The sequence below is a fragment of the Sorex araneus genome, chromosome X (genome assembly GCF_027595985.1).
Source record: "Sorex araneus isolate mSorAra2 chromosome X, mSorAra2.pri, whole genome shotgun sequence".
Taxonomy (NCBI): domain Eukaryota; kingdom Metazoa; phylum Chordata; class Mammalia; order Eulipotyphla; family Soricidae; genus Sorex; species Sorex araneus.
In genome coordinates, this window is record NC_073313.1 from 154,508,820 (window position 1) to 154,531,276 (window position 22,457).

Here is a 22,457-nt window from a genome sequence, read left to right on the forward strand (position 1 = left end):
AATTGAACTTCTAAATTTAAAATGAAAAAATACTCATTTTTTAGAAAACCACACTTTCCATTTACCAGGAAGAAGAGGCCGACTACAAATGACACAGCAGTCGTGAATCATCCTGGGCAATGAGTTGCTGTGAAGCAGCACAGTAACTCTAAACCACAGATGGGCAATAAGACAAGTGTAGTCATATGCACATCAATTACAAAAGACTGAAAATAGAAAAACAAAAATAATTTCTATAAAAAGAATGGGCTAGAGCGATAGCGCAGGGGTTGGGCATTCACCTTTCATGAGGCTGACTCGAGTTAGATTCCTCCACTACTCTCGGAAAGCCCAGCAAGCTACCGAGAGTATAGAGCCCGCGCAGCAGAGCCTGGCAAGCTATCCGTGGGGTATTGGATATGCCAAAAACAGTAACAATAAGTAACGTCTCAATGAGAGACGTTACTGGTGCCCGCTCGAACAAATCGATGAGCAATGGGATGACAGTGACAGTGACAGTGTTGAAAAGAATATCTGTTCAGGAACACAGACTATAACATACTTCGTAAAATGGGAATTAAAAGATAGTATTTAGTAGTCTTCCAAAAAGTGGATTGAAAATTTATACTAGAGGAGAAAAGAAAGTATTAATATATACCTACCTAATTTGATTAAATTTTCTTTATATATTTTAATTTTAAAATAAAAATTGAGCTCTTTGGGCCTAACCTCTGTAGACTGGGAGGAGACTGCCCCCTGGTGGTGACACGCACCCCTGCAGCTCCCCAGTCTCCCTCAGCAGGTTTGTGTCTGGGCTCACAGGGACTTGCCCTCACTGTGTCTCTTGCACAATAATACACGGCTGTGTCCTCAGTTACTGAGTTGCTCAGCTTTAGGTAAACTTGGCTCTTGGAGGTATCCCTGGAGATGCTGAGTCGGGACTGAAGACTTGGGTTATAGTATTTGCTTCCATCATACCCTATAGTACCAACCCAATACAGTCCCTTTCCAGGGGTCTTGCGGACCCAGATCACACCATAGTCGGTTAGAGAGAATCCAGAGACCGAGCAGGTGAGGGACAGCGTTTGCAAGGGCGTCACCAGGCCTGTTCCTGACTCCTGCAGCTGTACCTGAGACAGGACACCTTGGGACAGAGACCCACAGTGAGACACGGGCTCAGAGCCCCATGCCCAGCTTGGAGCCTCTGTCCAGGGGATACTCACATCCTGGAGCTGCCACCAGAAAGAGGAGGAACCAGCGCTGACGCACGTTCCCGCCCACGAGGTCCATGATCTCAGAGACCATGTCAGGGGGAGAGGGAGTCCAAGTTGGGGTGAGTGTGAACGTGGTTTTAACCCTGGGTCCCGAGTGCAGATTTGCATGGGGGAGCCTCTATAGTGAAAGGAGGGTACCCAGGGGAAGCTGGTGTTTGGGCTCCTGGGAGGAGGTGCTGACTGTGGCTCAGGGCACTCAGGCCTGTCCCTGGGGCCCTGTCAGAGCTGGGCCTCTTCCTCCAGCAAAGGAAACGTGCTGAGGAGCTCTCAGAAAACAGAAATTTCTGAGGGGGAATGGCAGCTGGGAAGGAGAGTCCCCGTGTCTCAGGTCCCTGATGACCAACCTCAGCACCTCCAGGGCCTCTGTCCCTCCGTGTCCCTGTGTTGTGGCTCCTGTGTCCCACTGTCTGTGCAATATTTGTGATAGAAACATGGTGGTAGCCAGGTTTATTGTTGCAGTGAATTCTGACAGATCTGTGTTCTTCCCAAGGTCTGTCAAATACTACAGGCATTTCTTCATACACTAATTCGGAATGAAAATTCCTGCCCTGGAATAGACTGGACTATTTATTCAGTGTAGTGTTCGAATGTGTATGCTCTGTGATGCTGGGCCTAAATCTGGACAAGAAAAGCCTCTGCCTGGTGTGGTTGGCCTGGTAACAGCACCTGATGCTGCTCTGTCCTGTCTATAACTCAGGGTCCAACTCAGCATGAGCTTCAGGACCCTGCACTGGGGTCATCACTGAGGAATCCTGACCCTGTCACGAGCATGGCAAGAGCTCATGGAGGACCCTCAGCACACAATCCATTGGGCAGGGAGCCTGGTTTTAGTGCTCAGACTCACACAAGCCCTGAGCACTGCCAGGTGTGGCCCAACCCCAGACCCCAAATGAATAGACCCTAGAGAGAGGCTGTGTCATATATTTACCTACTATTTCCAGGAAAGGGTTGGGTTGGGATAAATCCAAGGGACAGGTGAATATGCTTTAAAATTTGATTTAAAAATCCAGCTTTAATGATCAAAAGTGATAAATGTAACCAAAACATTCAACAAAATTTGACTAAAGACAGATGCAGAAACAAGGCAGGCAGTGTGACGATTGGGGATGACTGAATCTCCTCCTTACATCCACGGCAGCTCTAATGTGGCAACCTAGTTTCCCTGAGCTCAGTGAGAGCCCTCGGAGCCAAATAGGAGACACTGAAAAGAAGCGTTACTTGTCTTCCCATCACTGCACCGTGGGTCAGGGTCTCTCACCTCCACCAAGGACCTCAAGACTCCAGATTTATACCTCAAAACTGCTTTCCATCATCAGGGAGATGCAGATCAAAACAACCATGAGATACCACCTCACACCACAGAGACTAGCACACATCCAAAAGAACAAAAGCAACCGCTGTTGGAGAGGATGTGGGGAGAAAGGTACCCTTCTACACTGCTGGTGGGAATGCCGACTGGTTCAGCCCTTTTGGAAAACAATATGGACGATTCTCAAAAAATTAGAAATCGAGCCCCCATTTGACCCAGCAATACCACTGCTGGGAATATATCCCAGAGAAGCAAAAAAGTATAGTCGAAATGACATCTGCACTTATATGTTCATCGCAGCACTGTTTACAATAGCCAGAATCTGGAAAAAAACCCGAGTGCCCTAGAACAGATGACTGGTTGAAGAAACTTTGGTACATCTATACAATGGAATACTATGCAGCTGTTAGAAAAAAGGAGGTCATGAATTTTGCATATAAGTGGATCGGCATGGAAAGTATCATGCTAAGTGAAATGAGTCTGAAAGAGAGAGGCAGACATAGAAAGATTGCACTCATCTGTGGAATATAGAATAACAGAGTAGGAGACTAACACCCAAGAATAGTAGAAATAAGTACCAGGAGGCTGACTCCATGGCTTGGGGGCTGGCCTCACATTCTGGGAAGAGAGCAACTCAGAGAAGGGATCACCAAGTACAATGCGGTCGGAGGCCATGCGGGGGAAGGGTGATGCGGGCTGAATGTGGGCTAGAGACTGAACACAGTGGCCGTGGCCACTCAACACTTTTATTGCAAACCACAACACCTAATTAGAGAGAGAGAACAAAAGGGAATACCTTGCCACAGTGGCGGGGCGGGGTGTGGGGAGATGGGATTGGGGAGGGTAGGAGGGATGCTGGGTTTGCTGGTGGTGGAGAATGGGCACTGGTGAAGGGATGGGTTCTCGAATTTGTATGAGGGAAACAAGAGCACAAAGATGAGTAAATCTGTAACTGTACCCTCACGGTGATTCACTAATTAAAAATAAATAAAGAAAAATAAATAAATAAATAAAATGAAAAAAAAACCCTGCTTTCCAGTGTGTAACTCAGAGCAGACAAGATGGACTCTTGTCTGTTGGAAAACAAAACATTGTCTCACATCATCACAAGACGCGAGAGAACAAGGTGTGTTTGCAGTCATATGAGCAAATGGGAGGAACCAATTTCCTTTACAGGGTCAGGGTCAGGGCACCTGTTCCCGTACCTTGTAGGGAGCCAGTCCAGGTGGTGCTGGAGAAGTGCAGGGGCCATCCAGAAGTTAGACACAGCACGGAGATAAAGAGTAGGCAAACACGGGTGCCCCGGGATCTCGGGGACAAACTTGTAACCCTTGTGTGACCCAACAAGGCAAAGTATATGGCTGAAGTTCTCTTTGCCAATTCAATACTATTGCAGTCTCTCCAAAACAGGCTGTAACACTAAGACGATTGATAGACTCTCTAGTATACAAAGCATACGACTTGCTGTAGCTCTGTCCCGGGTTTCCTGTCCCAGCACAGCTGCAGGCCCAGCACCCGAGACTCCTCACAGCCCTGCCCTCACCTGTGCTGTCTCCCCATGCTCCACCCAAACCAGCAGTTTTCAGGGAGGCTGGACCCCAGAGCTCAGGAAGGACCTGGAGTGAATGGGAGATGCACAATGGTGGGGACATTTCCTAAAGCCCCGTCACCTAAACCCTAAATTGGGAATGTTTTTAAATTGATGAAAACTTGTTTTCAGCCTCCATCTTTAACTGTAAGTGTCGATAACATTTTTGCTTTATTTTTAGCATATTAAATAGGATATATTTCTTTTTTTCAATCCTTCATGACTCATACTCATTTATGTGTTTTCATTCCTTAAAATTTGGACTGAAAATATCATCTTGGCTCATAATTAGTAATTTAGTTAAAACAATGAAATAAATGACTTAAAAATGAATAAAACCCTAATTCATTCATTTTGTATTTCGCATTATTAGATACTCCTAGCTTGACAGAAACACTTTTACAATTTTCTTCTTGACAGCAATTTAGGCAATTTGGGCAGGCACAATGGAATGGGCTCATGCTTTGCACGTGAGTGTCCCAAGTTCATTTTCCAGTGCCACTAAGCCTGAGCCCCTGAGCACTGCAAGGGGCACTGGCACACAACATGAAGTAAACGCACAGTATTCTCAGGAATGACCCCCAAACCAAAGAAACCATCCATTGTCTGTATATGGATAACAACAAGTTTTCATGATAATTAGATACTCTTCAATTTTATCCCAATTTAGTCATATGTTATGTTGACTGATAGTGTGAATTCTAGTAAAAAGTCTTATCTTCAATCTTTGCCTTTATTATTGACATAACCCTATAAAATTGCTTTAGTTCTCTAAGTGAAGAATGATTAAAGGGTGTATGTGTGATGTAGAACTGTTGGTTTGGGAAGGTCACCATACCAGAACTGCTGCTTCCGTGGGGTCACCATGTGAGGGAAGGGAGGTATTTAGATTTTAAATCCAAGTTTCAGTGTCTCAGGAGGGGTGTTTCTTGATTGAGGTTTAGGCACGATGAGAAATTCATTACGAGTCATATCTACAGTGATGTTTGTATCGGGCCTCATAGTAAGGAGGGTCCCTGGGCTCTAGGGTGTGGTGTATCTGGGGGTGCCAGGAGAAGGGGGCTCACGGAAAGCTTCAATGCTCTGGATCCTTCCTCACTCTTTGCCCTGTGCATGTCTACCATCTGGCTCTTCCTTAGCTCTACATTTTGAAAATATATTAGGAATCATCAGAGGAAAACATTTTCTAAGATATGAGCACAAGTCTCTCACAGTAATGTGACCGAGGATGAAGCTGTGAGCCTGTGCCCGGTGGGTGTTGGTCAGAAGCACAGGGGAAGCCTGTGGGACCTTCCCGTGCTGAGATCAAACCTGGAGGTGTGATGCTGTCTCCAGGGCAAGATACAGAATCAAGGGACTGTAGGGCACCAGGCCTGGGGGGCGGGGGATAAACTCAACGCTGGAATTAGTGCCTATAATGATGTAACTTTGTACATGGTTTACATAGAAGACCTGTTGGCACAGAGTTCCAGATGTGATGGAGAAGGAATATCAAGTCAGAGGGGCTGGAGTGATAAAACAGCAGAGACAGTGCTTGCCTTATATTCGGCCACCTGGGTTTGAGCCCCAGCATCCCCTATAGTCCCCCATGCCCCACTAGGAGTAATTGCTAAGATCAGAAGCTGGCTAACTTGTCTGTGCACAGACGCCCTCGTTGGTGACCCTCGTTGGTGACCCTCAGGAGTTGGAATTCCTTTCACATGGCAGTCATGTAGAGGGGGGTCGTGTGTGAGGAGGAGGACAGCACATGGGCACAAACAATTCCATGTCCCTCCACCCTGCGTGGCTCCACTCCTAATTCCACCTGTCAGGTGTGGGCCTTGAAGGGAGAAGACTTAGCCTCAGAGAAGGACTTTTTTGTCTCTGTCATCTGCGCAGGTGCTACAGGACGACAGATAAAGGATATGAGAACAAAGACCCCAGGTGGGATATGAGATTCCCACATTGTCTGTGACTCCCTGTGCCTCTGAGAGGTACCATGAGGCCTCATATGAGCACAGGCTATGGAGCACTGAGCAGTCTGAGGTCTGAGCTCACGGCCATGCGTGACTATGGGAGACACGTGTGAGAAACTCAGACCTGATAGGGTCAGACTCCCTGAGGAGAGGCTGCTGGTCCCATGGTTCAGGGTGTCTCCCTGTGGGTGCTGGAATCTCATGTCAGGACTCATCCAGGGCTGCTGTGGTGGCCCCAAGACTCCCTGAGGGGAAGGTTGAGGGTTCACATGGGATGTCTCTTGTCTCACTGAGCTGCATGTGTCAGAGGACCTGGTTTCTCCATTACAATGGCTGAGGGGTGCAGAGGGAATGGGAACCCTTGAATGTCCACCTGGAGAGTTGATGAGGGGACAAAAGTCAACCCATCCCAGAGAGCAGGACTCCCAGGTGCAGGACGAGCAGATAGAGGCTGCCTGGGTGCAGGGCTGAGGGGAAAAGTCAGAAAGGATAGAGTGTGTCTGAGAGCAGAGGGACAGGACAAGAACACAGCTGATTACAGACCATTGCTTCACTTTTTTTTTGTTTTGTTTTTTTATTTTTTTTTATAATTTATTTATTTTTAATTAGAGAATCACCGTGAGGGTACAGTTACAGATTTATACACTTTTGTGCTTATACTTCCCTCATACAAAGTTCGGGAACCTATCCCTTCACCAGTGCCCATTCTCCACCACCCGTAAACCCGGCGTCCCTCCCACCCTCCCCAATCCCATCTCCCCCCCCACCCCACCCTGCCACTGTGGCAGGGCATTCCCTTCTGTTCTCTCTCTCTAATTAGCTCTTGTGGTTTGCAATAAAGGTGTTGAGTGGCCGCTGTGCTCAGTCTCTAGCCCTCATTCAGCCCGCAACTCCCTTCCCCCACATGGCCTTCAACTACAATGTAGTTGGTGATCGCTTCTCTGAGTTGCCCTTTCCCCGGAACGTGAGGCCAGCCGCGAAGCCATGGGGTCAACCTCCTGGTACTTATTTCTACAGTTCTTGGGTATTAGTCTCCCACTCTGATATTCTATATACCATAGATGAGTGCAGTCTTTCTATGTCTGTCTCTCTCTTTCTGATGAAACTTTTCATGCCCATCCACTTAACTACAAAATTCTTGACTTCCTTTTTTCTAACAGCTGCATAGTATTCCATTGTATAGATGTACCAAAGTTTCCTCAACCAGTCATCCGTTTTGGGGCATTCGGGTTTTTTCCAGATTTTGGCTATTGTAAACAGTGCTGCGATGAACATACATGTGCAGATGTTGTTTCGATTGTACTTTTTTGCCTCTCTGGGATATATTCCCAGCAGTGGTATTGCTGGGTCAAATGGGAGCTCAACCTCTAGTTTTCTGAGAATCGTCCATACTGTTTTCCAAAAGGGCTGAACTAGCCGGCATTCCCACCAGCAGTGTAGAAGGGTCCCTTTCTCCCCACATCCTCTCCAATAGCGGTTGCTTTTGTTCTTTTGGATGTGTGCCAGTCTCTGTGGTGTGAGGTGGTATCTCATGGTTGTTTTGATCTGCATCTCTCTGATGATTAGTGATGCAGAGCACTTTTTCATGTGCCTTTTGGCCATTCGTATTTCTTCCTTGGTAAAGTTTCTGTTCATTTCTTCGCCCCATTTTTTGATGGGGTTGGATGTTTTCTTCTTGTAGAGTTCAACCAGTGCTTTATATACCATTGATATCAACCCCTTATCTGATGGGTATTGTGTAAATATCCTTTCCCATTCTGTGGATAGTCTTTGTATTCTGGTCACTGTATATCTTGCGGTGCAGAAGCTTTTTAGTTTAATGTAGTCCCATTTGTTGATCTCTGTTTTTACCAGATTGCTTAGTTCCGTGTCACCGTTGAAGATGCCTTTATCTTCAATATCGTGGAGGGTTTTGCCGACCTTGTCTTCAATGTACCTTATGGTTTGTGGTCTAATGTTGAGGTCTTTAATCCATTTTGATCTGACTTTTGTGCATGGTGTCAGGTCAAGGTCTAAACCCATTTTTTTGCATGTGGTTGTCCAGTTGTGCCAGCACCATTTGTTAAAGAGGCTTTCCTTGCTCCACTTCACATCTCTTGCTCCCTTATCAAAGATTAGATGATCATACATTTGGGGTTGTGTGTAGGGAAATTCCACCCTATTCCATTGGTCTACGGCTCTGCCTTTGTTCCAATACCATGCTGTTTTAATTGTTACTGCTTTGTAGTAAAGATTGAGGTTGGGGAGGGTGATGCCTCCCATCATCTTTTTCCCAAGAATTGTTTTAGCTATCCTTGGACGTTTGTTATTCCATATGAATTTTAGGATTGCTTGATCCATTTCTTTGAAGAATGTCATGGGTATACTTATAGGGATCGCATTGAATCTGTATAATGCTTTAGGGAGTATTGCCATTTTGACAACATTGATTCTCCCTATCCACGAGCAGGGTATATGTTTCCATTTCCTCATGTCCTCTTTGATTTCATGGAGTAGCGTTTTGTAGTTTTCTTTGTAAAGGTCTTTTACTTCCTTGGTTAAGCTGATTCCGAGGTACTTGATTTTCTGGGGCACGATTGTGAATGGGATTGCTTTTTTCATGTCCCTTTCCTCTGCCTCATTGTTTGCATATATGAAGGCCATGGATTTTTGGGTATTGATTTTGTAGCCTGCAACTTTACTGTATAAGTCTATTGTTTCTAAGAGTTTCTTAGTAGAGGTTTTAGGCTTCTCTAGATATAGTATCATGTCGTCTGCAAATAGTGAGAGTTTGATTTCTTCCTTTCCTATCTGGATGCCCTTAATCTCTTTTTCTTGTCTAATAGCTATCGCAAGTACTTCCAGTACTATATTGAAGAGGAGTGGTGAGAGTGGGCATCCTTGTCTTGTGCCCGATCTCAGAGGAAAGGCCCTTAGTTTTTCCCCGTTGAGGATAATGCTTGCCGTAGGCTTGTGATAGATGGCTTCGAGTATCTTGAGGAAAGTTCCTCCAAACCCCATTTTGGCGAGGGTTTTCATCATGAAAGGATGTTGGATCTTGTCAAATGCATTCTCTGCATCTATTGATATGATCATATGGTTTTTGTCTTTACTTTTGTTGATATGCTGTATTATGTTGATTGATTTCCGAATGTTAAACCATGCTTGCATCCCTGGGATGAATCCCACTTGGTCGTGATGTATGATCTTTTTGATGAGTTGTTGGATCCTATTTGCTAGTATTTTGTTGAGGATCTTCGCATCGGTGTTCATCAGGGAAATTGGTCTGTAATTTTCTTTCTTAGTGGTGTCTTTGTTTGCTTTTGGTATTAGGGAGATATGTGCTTCATAGAAACTGTTTGGGAGAGTTCCTGTTTTTTCAATTTCCTGGAAAAGTTTGAGGAAAACAGGCAATATGTCTTCTTTAAATGTTTGGAAGAATTCGCCAGTGAAACCATCTGGGCCTGGGCTTTTGTTTTTGGGGAGGTTTTTGATTACAGTTTCAATTTCCTTAACATTGATGGGTCTATTCAGGTATTCCAGATCTTCTTTCTTCAGTGTTGGGAGATTGTAGGAATCAAGGAATCCATCCATTTCTTTTAGGTTCTCCTTTTTTGTGGCGTAAAGACCTTCAAAGTAGTCTGTAATGATCTTTTGAATCTCACTGGTTTCTGTTATGATGTCCCCCTTTTCATTTCTGATTCGGCTTATTAGAGTTTTCTCTCTTTCTTTCTTTGTGAGTCTTGCTAGCGGTTTATCAATCTTATTTATTTTCTCAAAGAACCAACTCTTTGTTTCATTGATCTTTCGAATTGTTTTTTTGGTTTCGATGTCATTAATTTCTGCTCTAATTTTTATTATTTCTTTCCTTCGGTCTGGTTTGGAGTCCTTTTTCTGGTCCTTTTCTAAGGTCTTGAGTCGTGAAGTCAAGCTATCTATGTGGGTCCTTTCTTCCTTCCTGAGGAATGCTTGGAGAGCTATAAATTTTCCCCTTAACACGGCTTTAGCTGCGTCCCATAGGTTTTGGTAGCTCGTGTCTTCATTCTCATTAGTTTCTAAGTATCTTTTGATTTCTTCCTTGATTTCCTTCCTGACCCACTCATTGTTCAACATTGAATTGTTTAGTTTCCAGGTGTTTGATTTGATTTTCCGTGTTTGTGGGTGGTTAGCTTCTATCTTCAGCGCATCGTGGTCTGAAAAAATGGTTGATACAATTTCTATTTTTCCGATTCTATTGAGGTATGTTCTGGGGCCCAGTACATGGTCTATTTTAGAAAATGTTCCGTGTGCACTGGAAAAGAATGTGTATTCTTTCTTTTTGGGGTGTAAGGCCCTGTATAGGTCTATTAGGCCTCTCCAATTTCTTCTTTCAGAGTCAGTGTTTCCTTGTTGAGTTTTGTTCTTGTGGATCTATCTAGAGGCGATAAGGCCGTATTGAAGTCTCCGACTACAATTGTGCTGTTAGTGACGTCCTCTTTGAAGTCTGTTAGGAGTCGTTTTAAATATTTAGCCGGTCGTTCGTTAGGAGCATATACGTTTAAGAGTGTGATTTCTTCCTGTTGTACATATCCCTTGATAAACAGAAAATGACCTTTGCTGTCCCTTTTGATCTTTTTCATCCTAAAATCTATGTTGTCGGATACCAGGATTGCCACTCCAGCTTTTTTAAGGGGGTTGTTTGCTTGGATGATTGTTTTCCATCCTTTGACTTTGAGTCTATGTTTACTCTGTTTGTTCAGGTGTGTTTCTTGCAGGCAACAGAATGTTGGGTTTAATTTCCGGATCCATTTAGCCACTCTGTGTCTCTTGATAGGTGCATTTAGGCCATTGACATTGAGAGAGATTATTGTGATGTGGTTTTGTGTCATCTTTCTGTGGGATTTGTTGTTCTTATGGGGCTCCTCCTTGTCTTACAGTAGCCCCTTTAGACCTTCTTTCAAGATTGATTTTGAGTCTATGAAGGACCTGAGCTGTTGTTTATCCGAGAAGTAGTGTATGGTTCCTTCGAGTTTGAGTGAGAGTTTAGCCGGATAAAGTATTCTTGGTGAGGCATTCATTTCGTTGAGTTTTTTCACTATGTCCCACCATTGTCTTCGGGCTCGGAGGGTTTCTTCTGACAGATCGGCCGTAAATCTGAGGGGTGCTCCTTTGTATGTGATTTCCTTCCTTGCCCTTGCTGCTTGCAGAATTGTGTCTCTATCGATGGTATCCGTCATTCTGACTATGATATGCCTTGGGGTCTTTTTATTCGGGTCTCTTTTTGCTGGTACTCTTCGGACTCCTTGTATCTGGATGCCTGCCTTCTCCAGCTCTGGGAATTTCTTAGCAATGATATCTTTGACTGTGTTTTTTTCATTGGGGTTGCTTCCCTGCGGTTCTGGTACTCCAATGATTCTTATGTTGTTCCTCTTGAAGTCATCCCCCAGGGCTCTGATTCGCTCTATAGCCATTTTGAGGTCTTTGGCCATGATTTGTTGTTGTCTATAAGCTTTCTGCAGCTCATCTTCCAGATCACTGATTCTGTCTTCGGCTGTAGTCATTCTACTGTTGAGGGCATCTAGTGAGGTTTTTATTTCATCTACCGATTCCTTTATTTGTGAGACTTCCGTTCGAAGGTTTGAAATTTCTGCTCTCATTTCTTCCTGCATTTTTTGGTAGATCGTTCCAGTGATTCATTCATCTCCTCCCTTAATTTATTGGACGTCTGTTCCATGGTTGCTTGGAGTAGGTCGACTCTCCTCCAGATTTCCTCTCTGAATTGTTTATCTGAGAGGTCGTAGATGTTGGGAGCCTCTTTTGAGGTTTCTAGTATCTTTTCTTCTCCCTCTCTTCCTGGAGGGGATTTTCGCTGCTTCTTCATATTGTTATGGAAGTATAGGATTGGAACTTTGTAGGTGTTTATTCCTACTACCTCTTGCTGAGAGAAGGAGGGGGCTCTGTTTGTGCTATTGCTGATGGCAGCTTTATTCCTATTCTAGAAGTCTTCCTTACACTCAGCCCTTTCTTTCTGATTGATGTTGGGGCTTTAATGAAGACTTAAGGCTAAGTTGTCTTTACGAAAGCTTGCTAAGCTTCTCTTATCCACTGATAATTTTTCTAAACTTAGAGCTGATAGGCTAGTTCGCATAAGTGAATGAGATGTGTTAAAGCGATTTTCAAAGCAAGAAGACTATACGTAATGTGCTAAGGTAGGAAATAATATCTGTGGCCGCGTTAGCGGTGGCCACTCTGGAAGGAGGCCACGCCCCTTTTAGACCACGCCCCTTTTAGGCCACGCCCCCGTTTCTTCCTAGCAGGGGCTCCTGGGACAATGGTCCCAGGAAAGCCGGGGCGGTGGGACGCGGAAAGTGGCGGCGGCAAGGGTCCCAAGTCCCGGCGGCCGCGTGGGAACCAGGGGCGCACTCGGGAGGCGTGGCTGGGAGTCTTCATTGCTTCACTTTTTGAAGTGACTCTTCCCAGGGGGAGGATTAAAACCCTTTCACAGTGATTTTATTTTATGCAAGAGAATAATGGGCTTCTCAGCTGAGTTATGGTTCCACCACTGGAAACTTTCATTAGGAGGCAGAGAGTTTGACAGTCTTTCCTGCCAACAGTGGGGATGGAAACTTAGAGCCACAAACCACAGGACAAGGAGCCCATGGAACCATCTGAGATCTGAGGGTCAGGTCAGTCCTGATCTCCATAGAAGCATGATGCATCTGGGCATGAGCAACGTTTCCTCATGGGAGTCCTCAGAGCCTCCTGGGGGCCTGCATCCCTGAAGCTCACCCTGCTTCCTCCTGCAGGTGGTTTGTGTCTGGGCCCACAGGGCATTCACCACACGGTGTCCCACACAGTAGCACAGGGCCGTGTCCTCCTCCCTCAGGCTGCTTATTTGCAGAGAGAGCGTGTTCTTGCTGTTGTTTCTGGAGATGGTGAATTGGCCCTTCATAGAGTCCCCATAATATATTCGACCATCTGTAGTAATGGTTGAGACCCAGTCTAGTCCCTTTCCTGGAGCCTGGCGGATCCAGCTCATGTGATTGTTGCTAAAGCTGAATCCAGAGGCTGCACAGGAGAGTCTCAGGGACCCCCCCCCCACAGGCTGCACCAAGTCTCCCCCAGACTCCACCAGCTGCACCTCACACTGGACCCCTGCAAAAACAAAGACATCCTGGTCAGGAAACTCTCCTCACACAGAGGATCTGCCTCTCCCATCTCTCCCATGCTCTGTGTCTCTGTCGCCTTTGAGTTATCTCCTAACACAGCCACCAGGAGAAGCCAGCTCAGCCCACACAATATATTGGTTCTCTGAGTCAGCCTGGAACCCCTGAAAACCCCTGAACTTACTGCTCTCCCAGAGCTCAGCTGGGCTGGGTTGTTTTCATTGTAACAGGAGAGACTCATTTGCATATCCCCCTTCTCTATTTAATGTGTGTTTTGAACATGCAGAGAGAGGTAAGACTCCAGTCAAGGTGCAGGTGTCTGGAGATGTTTATGAATAGGAAAGGTTGGAAAACCATTATCTTAAGCCTGTCATTATTTTTTGATACAGAATTTGATATTGGTTCACCTTTATATATTGGGATAAATCATGCATTGTATTTAATTTCACTTTTATTACTCTGATGTAAATGGACATGGAAAAGTTTGAAAGATGTGTGTTCCATGCCAATCCACACGTTGGGTAATATTCGACCGTGTTATCATACAAGCTTATCCCCTGAACACAGGCAGATAACGTGGACTTGGGTTGTAGAGGCAGTACAGGACTCAGGTCTTGTCTTGTATAGAGCTTACTGGGTTGATTTGTGACACTGAATTTTATCTTCCATCCCATGCCAGGAGGGAACCCTGAGCACAGAGTCAGGCATTACCCTTGGCAGAGCTGGGTGTGGCCCTGAAACCAAACCCCAAACCAGAAACCTAAGAAAAAGCAAAAACAATGGGCTAGTGGGTTGTCAAGAACTTCTTCTCTGCGGTGGGAACCAGTTGTTTCCTGTGAATTGGGGATTAACGTGGAGCCTGTTGGAGTCCAGGGTGCAAGGAGGTGCGTGGAGTGTGACTCTTCATATCAGCCTTGGTTGGGTCTCTCCTTATTACCTTGTCAGCATTTGGTTAGTCGGAAATATCACATGGCCATGCCCTACACAGAGACTGGCCTATAGGGCGTTTATGTATCATGAGCCCTGACATGTTGGACACAGGGCAGTGATCATCACCTTAAACCGTCGATGAATCCCTCCCCACAGTAATTTTTATTTTATTTAAAAATGTTTTAATTATTTTTTTATTTTAAAAAGTTTGAATTTAATGTAGGAGTACTGTTATTTATTCAGCCATTGGTTAAGGTAATTGAATTGGGCATGAACAGCACATTATTTTAAAAATATTTTTTAATTGAATATCTGTGAGATACACCATTACAAAGCTCTTTATAATTGGGTTTCAGACATACAATAATCCCACACCCATCCTCAACCAGTGTATATTTCCCACCACCAATATCTCCTGTTTCCCTCCCACCACCCCCCAAAACCCTACTCCCCACCCCCAGCCTTCCTCTATGGGAGGCACTTTCCTTCTTGCTTTCTCTGTTCTATTCATTTTGTGCATTATGATTTGCAATACAGGTATTAGGAGATCATAGCGTTTATTCAGGGCATTCGGCATTTTTTATCAGGACAGTAAGGCTGGAGTAGCTCCTCAATTGGGTTGCTGGTTTGGGGTGTGGACATGACTGCCGGGGCTTCCAGAAGTATAGGGAGGTGGGGGAGGTAGCCCATATCGACCCTGAGAAAGCCTGTACATTTCACTCATAAAACCCACGTACCCGATTTTTCAGCAGATTGTATCTTGCTGAGGTCTGTCCTGAGACAGTAGTGTTAGGCCTGGAGCATGGCAGCGATTTTGGATTGTGGAAGCAAGTAGCTGCCAGGGGCTCTGTTTGAGCAGGCACCAGGCCAACTCACTTCCCTCCAATTTATCCTGGTCTGTTTAGCCATGAGCGGGTCTGAGATTAACTGATGCTTTTGTCCCCACTGTGGACTTTCCTGTCCAATGTTATTCCTCCCTCCACAACTCACCCCTAAGTCATGCTCCCAGCAGCGCATCCTGTTTGTGTGGGTCAAAAATAGGTGAACCTTCAACGTGTCCACCCTGCATGTAGATTCTGCACTTGCTGTGTAGATGGAGAGGAGGGAGGAATGTTCTACACCTGAGAACAATGTCAACAACAGAAGCTAGAGAAACAGAAGGTGCTTATCTTCCAGCTGTCAAGGAGTTAACGTTACAGGGCTCTTTCAAAGTAGAAACATGGCAAGTCTGGGGCTGAGTCACCAACTTACTGGCTATGTTGGCACAAAGGACAGCAGTAGAGTCCGCACTCTCCTCCTTCCTCCCCTGCAGGTCTGTTTCAGGGTGTCTCACTCAATGTGCTGAGCAGAGCAGTAGCTCAGAAGAGAGTGACGAGGGTGTCTGTGGAGGGACTGATGCTCCAGCTGAGGGAGTATGAACTGGTGCACAATCTGTGAGAAAAGCTTCAGGTGACTTTGCCTCAGGGACTCCATCCTCCCAAACTGGGTTGAGGGGAGATTATTTCCAACTACACATTTCTGAGTAAGACACAGTGTGCTAAAGATATTGATCTCCGTGACTCTACGTGGCCCAGGGGTAGGACACAGAGAGAGTCACAGGTCAGCTCAATAGACAATTATTTTCACAGTTTCCTGAACTATCAGAGACACACTCCAGGCAACGTGGCAGTTATAACAAAAGGGGAGTGGCCTGACTTGGGGAGCGAGCACCATCCCAGCAGAGTCTCATCTGGGATGTGAGGGAAGGAACTGTCCCACCGCTCAGGGTACAGGTTTGAAGCCCCTGTGGGAGCCCCTGAGCCCCTCAGAGTGTGGCCCTGGTGGGAGGCACTTCCTGTGTGTCGAGAGAAGCATGGAAGGGGCTGGTTCCTGGAGGGGCTGCAGACTTTCCCTCGGCACCACTTCTCCCTCAGGCCACAGTCCGTCATCCCCAACAGGGAAGGGATGGACGCGCTCGGGCAGTGCAGAGGCCTGTCCAGCTCCACCCAGGCTATGACATTTCTCAGGAAAGAGCAACCAGTTTTTCTGTGAGTCTATAATGTACGGTTTGTTGAAGGCAAACGTCCCATGACAATAACTTGACTAGGGCCCCACAATCTGCCTGAGAAGAGAAGACTCTCTGTCGAGTTCTTAGAGTTCCCTTTCCTCAGCTCTCGATGGATTTGGGTGGGCAGGAGCGCTGGTGTGCACTGAGAAAAGCTTTGTAATTTCAAGTTCAGAGTATTAAGACCAGGGAAGTGTGACCCTGTGTCGGATTCAGGGATCTTTAAAAGTGCAAATAGATCGGGAGCCTGAGATTGAAAGTGTCAGTCAATACTGGTTGGCTGAGGCCAGAGCAATAGTAAAGCGGGTAGCTTGTTTGCCTTGCATGCACCTGACCTGTGTTTGATCCCTTGCATGCCATATGGTCCACTAAGCACTGCCAGGAGTAATTCCTGAGTGCAGAGACAGGAGTAGCCCCTGAACATTGTCGGATGTGACACAAAAAGCAAAAATAAATCACTATATCACTGTCATCCGGATGATCATCGATTTGTTCAAGCAGGCACCAGTAACGTCTCAATTCATCAGTGTTGCGTGCTAGTGTACGCAATAGCATCTGCTCACACCAAAAACAGGCTGCCCACCCAAAATAAATCACTGTATCACTGTTTCACTGTCATCCTATTGCTCATTGACTTGCTAGAGCGGGCACCAGTAATGTCTCCATTTTGAGATTTGTTGTTACTGTTTTTGGCATATTGAATAAATGAATAAAAATAAAATATATAATTCAAGGCTCTTCTAATAAAAAGATACTTATGGGCCAATTAAACGGAGCACCATAATACTAATAAGACAAACTAAGAACCAATCGCTATGACAGGAAATGAAACGTCATGTGAGAACCCAGGCCACCCCTGCTGGACCCAAGAGAAGTGAGAGGCTGTGGACAGTCTCAGCAGGAGTCCCAGAGGGGAAGGACCCTGAGGCATTTGTTTCTGGATAGTTTCCCTGACATCACACTCTCCTGCAGAGCCGTGGAGGGATCTCACTTTACACACAGGAACGTTACCTGACTGGGCCTCACTGAGACCTGAGCTGAAGGAACTCAGGTGAAAGTTGAGATGCCTGAACCATATTGAAGACCAAGGATGGCGCAGTGCGGGAGATGTGATGGAAAGAACAGAAAGGGGCACGTATGGAGACAAAAACAGAGAGAGACAGAAACAGCTCAAGAAGTGCCAGGCTGAGTTTCTGTGACGGACTGACAGAAGAGCTGGAGAGTGTGGGTCAGTGATGGACAGAGGCATGAACCAGCTCTGGAAGGGTCTTGATGGGTGGAAGAAGAGTTTGGGAAGAGGCACTGTGACTGTGATGTGAGGGTGTCACTGAACATGGAGCCGCTTCTGAGGGAGTGATGGGGAACCGGGTTGTGTGAGATCGTGATGAAGGTTGGTACAAAGGTGACTGCGCAAGATTTGAGAATGGACCTGTCCTAAGAGTGAGTGATGACAGGACAGGGACCCCTGTTTTCCGTCTGCCCCCTTCTCCTCCTCACTTTGAGTGCAGTGTTGGTTAGTTACTGTGCTGTTAGGATTCATTTTGTGGGCCTGACCCCCTCCTGGTCCCTGTGTCCCTCTCAGTCCTGAGCGCCCTCTGGTGGCCCTGGAGGCCCCTGCAGCCTAGCCTGTCTCAGCAGGTTTCTGTCTGGGCTCACCCTGACTTCCCCTCACTGTGATTCTCTCTAGCACAGTATTACACAGCTCTGTCCTCGGGGGTCGCTGAGTTCAGCTGCAGGGAGAACTGGTTCTTGTTCGTGTCTCTGGTGATGGAGACGCGGCTCTTGAAGGTCTGGCTGTAGTAGGTGTTTCCAGTATAACATATATCCCCCAACCAGAGAAGGCCCTTCTCTGGGGCCTGGCGGATCCATGCCCAGCAGGAACCCGAGGAGATGGAGTAACCAGAGACAGACCAGGTGAGGGAGAGGGTCTGGGAGGGGGCCACTAGTCCTGGGCCCGACTCCTGAAGCTGCACCTGGGACAGGACACCTGGGGACAAGGAGAATCAGTCATTGTCAGTCCCTGCAGTCACTCCCTCCCCTAGACCCTGTCACATCTGGGACACTCACCCAGGGGGACTGTCACCAGGCAGAGGAGGATACCCCACAGAATCATCTTCTTCTTGAGCACAGCTCTGCCTTCCCCAGAGACTCAGCCCTGAGTGAGGAGACAGCTGTGAGCTCCACAGCCCAGAGAGCATTTGACCCCAGAGCCTGAGAGGGATTTGCATGAGGTGACCCAGTCTGTTATAAGGGGAAACTTTATCACCTTGGATCTCCTTGTCCCATTAGGGCGCTGAACGCACACACCCTGTCTGGTGGATTGAGCACTTATTAATGAAATACATTGAAACATGTAATAGGAGGCTCCTCACTTATTTTTATAATCTGTCTGAGTCAAGTTAAAATAATCACAATCTTTTGAACTTCGAATTGCTAATGAAAATAGTTTGCGGGGCTGGATTGATAGCACCGCGGGTAGGGCATTTGCCTTGCACGCGGTCGACCTGGGTTTGAATCCCAGCATCCCATATGGTCCCCTGAGCACCGCCAGGGGTCATTCCTGAATGCATGAGCCAGGAATGACCCCTGTGCATTGCCGGGTGTGAGCCCCCCCCCAAAAAGAAAATAGTTTGCATTTTTTATGTTTAATATTTTTAATAAACCACCATTTATCACTGTATCATTGTCATCCCATTGTTCATCGATTTGCTGCAGTGGGCACTAGTAATGTCTCCATTGTGAGACTTGTTGTTACTGTTTTTGACATATCAAATACGCCACTGGTAGGTTGCCAGGCTCTGCCATGTGGGTGAGATACTCTCGGTAGCATGCCAGGCTCTCTGAGAGGGGCAGAGGAATTGAACCTTAGTTGGCCGGCTGCAGGGCAAACGCCCTACCTGCTCTGCTATAATTATAATCATACTTAAATGTGTTTCACTTCAGTCTCTCTATAAAATAATATCCAAAATAAAACTGCCCTTCCCAGTACTCATTTATATCCATATTAAATTATGATATAGTTGTATCTGATAACTGTTTGCAAAGTATATAGTTAATAAAAAAATTCTGTTTGAGGGGCTAGAGTGATAGGGCAGTGGGTAGGGCTTTTGCCTTGCATGCAGCCGACCCCGGTTCGATTCCCAGCATCCCATATTGTCCCCTGAGCACCTCCAGGAGTAATTCCTGAGTCCATGAGCCAGGAGTAATCCCTGTGCATGACCGGGTGTGACCCAAAGAGAAAAAAAATTCAGTTTGAGTTTTATTTTTGTGGTTTTGTTTGTTTGTTTGCTTGCTTGGGGCCACACTTGATGATGCTTGGTGGTAACTCATAACTTTCCACAAAAGAATTACCCCTGGCAATGGCCATTTTATTCTGGGCACCCCGAAGGGGGGCCGGGTGAAGCCCCTCAGCCCCAAGTGAGCCATCCCCAGCAGCCGAGACCCTCCAGAACTCAACCGCCACCGTGCTCAAGGCCACTCTCCACATGCTTGGACAGAACTCAGTCAAGAGCCAGTCTGTCCCTGGACATGTCACACTTACCCCACCAATATACCAAGAGTAGCACACCTCATTTGATGGGGTTTAAAGTAGAAGGCAATGGATCTCAGTGTTAAATACATTTATATGTACATACATATATATACATATCTATGAATGTATAAAAGCAGATAAAGCTCAACCTATAACAACATGTTACTAATCTTATAGAAGGGTTTAATGGCTCCTGGGTGAAATACAGCAATCTTCACAAACTTTCCTCTGAGGAACCGGTTTTTTTTGTCTCATTTTGTGGATTATTCAGAACTAACAATACAAAATAAATGATTTAAGTTCTGATATGAGGGCAGGGCTTGGGATTCAGGATGGAAATATGGTAGTAGGAAGCTGGAATGGTGGTGGGATTGGTGTTTGAATATTAAATGTAATAAAATATCGTGAACAAATTTATAAAATTAAAATTAAATTTAAAATAAAATAAACTACTCCTGGCAGCCTTCGGAGGAACCATTTGGAATGCTGGGGATGACCCCTTTTTGGGAGGGCAAGAAAAGAAAGCTACAAATTGTACTATCACTCTGGCTCTCTGATATTTGCGTTTTGGAGTTGGGGTCTACTGTGCATTCTCACGGGGCAGACATTTGATATAGGCTATATTTAATTTATTCCATACGGTTCTTTCAAATTTTTAATGGAACCTGTAGTTTTTCTAACTTTCAAAAAAAATATCTGCAACAGCCATGTCTCAATGTTTCCACTGAGGTCACTCTGCTTCTGTTCATATCTGCGCATCTTTCATCTCTATCAGAACTTGGTTGTCCCTGCTCAGAGTCCTGCTGTTCCCACCCTTGTCACCCTCCACCAGTGCCACAGTTGGTTTTGTTGCTCTGACATGTGCCTCTGCCAGTGGGTAACATCCAATGACACTGAAGTGAAACAAGTGTCATGGGAGGAGTTTATTTCTGGAGATGACTGAAGGGCGTCTGACAGACCGTTTCCACAAACCCCCTTGTCACTGCAGACTCCGGCACGAGCTCAGTCTGAACTGATCTGTTCATACTCGGTCACTGATGGAACTCTGTCATCTCTGTCTGTCTCTCTCTGTATCTCTGTCTGTCTCTCTGTATGTCTTTGTCTCTGTCTCTATCTCTTCTTTCTTACTTTAAACACAGTGATTTAGAAAGTTCTTCACAACACAGTTGTTTCAGGTATTCAGCATGCCAACACCAATCCCACAACCAATGTGCTCTTCCCTCCACCAACATCCCCAGGTCCCACCCCTCAAGCCACTTCGCTGAGCAGGCACTAATTAATTGACTTTACACTGTTGCAACACCTGTCTCCTAAGTGCTGCTACAATCACACCCTGAGAATTTTCTGAGCTCTTAGGTGCACTCAGGCCTTCTGCGGTAGTGTTTCACTCATGAGCCCAGTGGGCTTCCACTCAATGTTCCCATCTAATTTTGCATTTCTCCTGGGCTAGCATCCCTGTGAAGTTTGGGGCTGTTGCACAGTTTCATAGGTGGCGGCAGGCCTCAGGCTTTCAGCTGGGATGCTCAAGTGCAGGTGATTCTCTGGCCTGAGATCTATCCTAAAGACTAGACATTTTCTGTCAGTGGCAAGAGCCAGATGCGGGTGGGTCAAGCACTGCGCCTTGGCCCATATGCAGGGACTCCATCTGTCCCCTTCCCACCTAGGGTCAAGAGATCTTACTGGGGGCATTTGGGTCTTCCTAGGATGAGTCAGTTGCCAAAGTCTCGCCAAAATGTTGTCACCTCAAGCAGATGGGGGTGTAAGACCCTAGTGTTGGCACGGGGAACTGACTTGGAGTTTGTGCTTTACAGGACTGATAGTCCTCCTGTCCCTCTGTCCCCAGCAGTCCTCAGAGTTGATGTGATATACCCTGGGTATTATAAGGTGAGATGGAAGGCAGAGAAGCACCCCCCCCCAGGGTGACCCTGACCTTGTTCCTCTCCACTCTGACCCCAGAGCTGCAGAGCCTGAGCTCGGGAGACAGCGCTCCTGGGAAGAACGTTGGCACCAACCACATCAGAAACCCAAGAGGAGCCACCCCTGTCCTAGACTGAAGGGGCCTGGGGGTCATGATAGAGGGGATTCAGAGACCAGCGGTGACTTTCATCCAAGGAGAAATAGAACTGACGGGCACCTTGGAGTGGGAAGCAGGTAACTAGTAGCACTTTCCCTATAGAGCTCAAGCTTCTGTCTACATGTAAAACGCGTGTCAGGAGGAGCAGCATGCAGGCCCGGGGGGAGAGAAATCAGTGAATCATGTATCTTGCTCGACTTGCAGTGTGTGTTTTTGAAAATCCACAATGCTTGCCCCATGTTGACCACACACACAGAACCAAAGTCACCTTCCCTGCTGAGTGCAAACATCCTAGATTGTCGGTGAATTCTCAGATGTGGAATTGTGAAGAACACAAATCACAGGGTGTTTGGAGTCAGGACACTCCCCTTTCGTGTCTTCACAAGTGCGTGTTGTTCTCCCCTCAGCATCTCTGTGCAAACAACACAGTCTGGGGTGCGGTTCCAACTTCCACAGCACAAAAGCAAACCGGATCTGACACTATTCACGACCCCCAGTAGTTTTTTAGGTGATTCACAGGATTTGAGACCTTCAGACTTACCTTCCGTATGAAGGTGAGCCTTGGGTACTTGTATAAAAAGCATTAATCTGAGAGATGTATGTGTGGTTGTGCTCACTACAGCATGAGGCACTGCGACAAGATGCACA

At 46.2% G+C, this 22,457-nt stretch overlaps 1 gene segment (V, D, J or C); it reads right to left on the reverse strand.

Annotated features, from left to right (window-relative positions):
- Nucleotides 1-82: 82 nt before the first annotated feature.
- LOC129399823 (Ig heavy chain V region PJ14-like) lies at nt 83-1,269 on the reverse strand. The segment is given in 3 exon segments: nt 83-148; nt 828-1,123; nt 1,203-1,269. Coding segments are annotated over 3 exon segments (429 nt in total).
- Between the last annotated feature and the right edge of the window lie 21,188 nt (nt 1,270-22,457).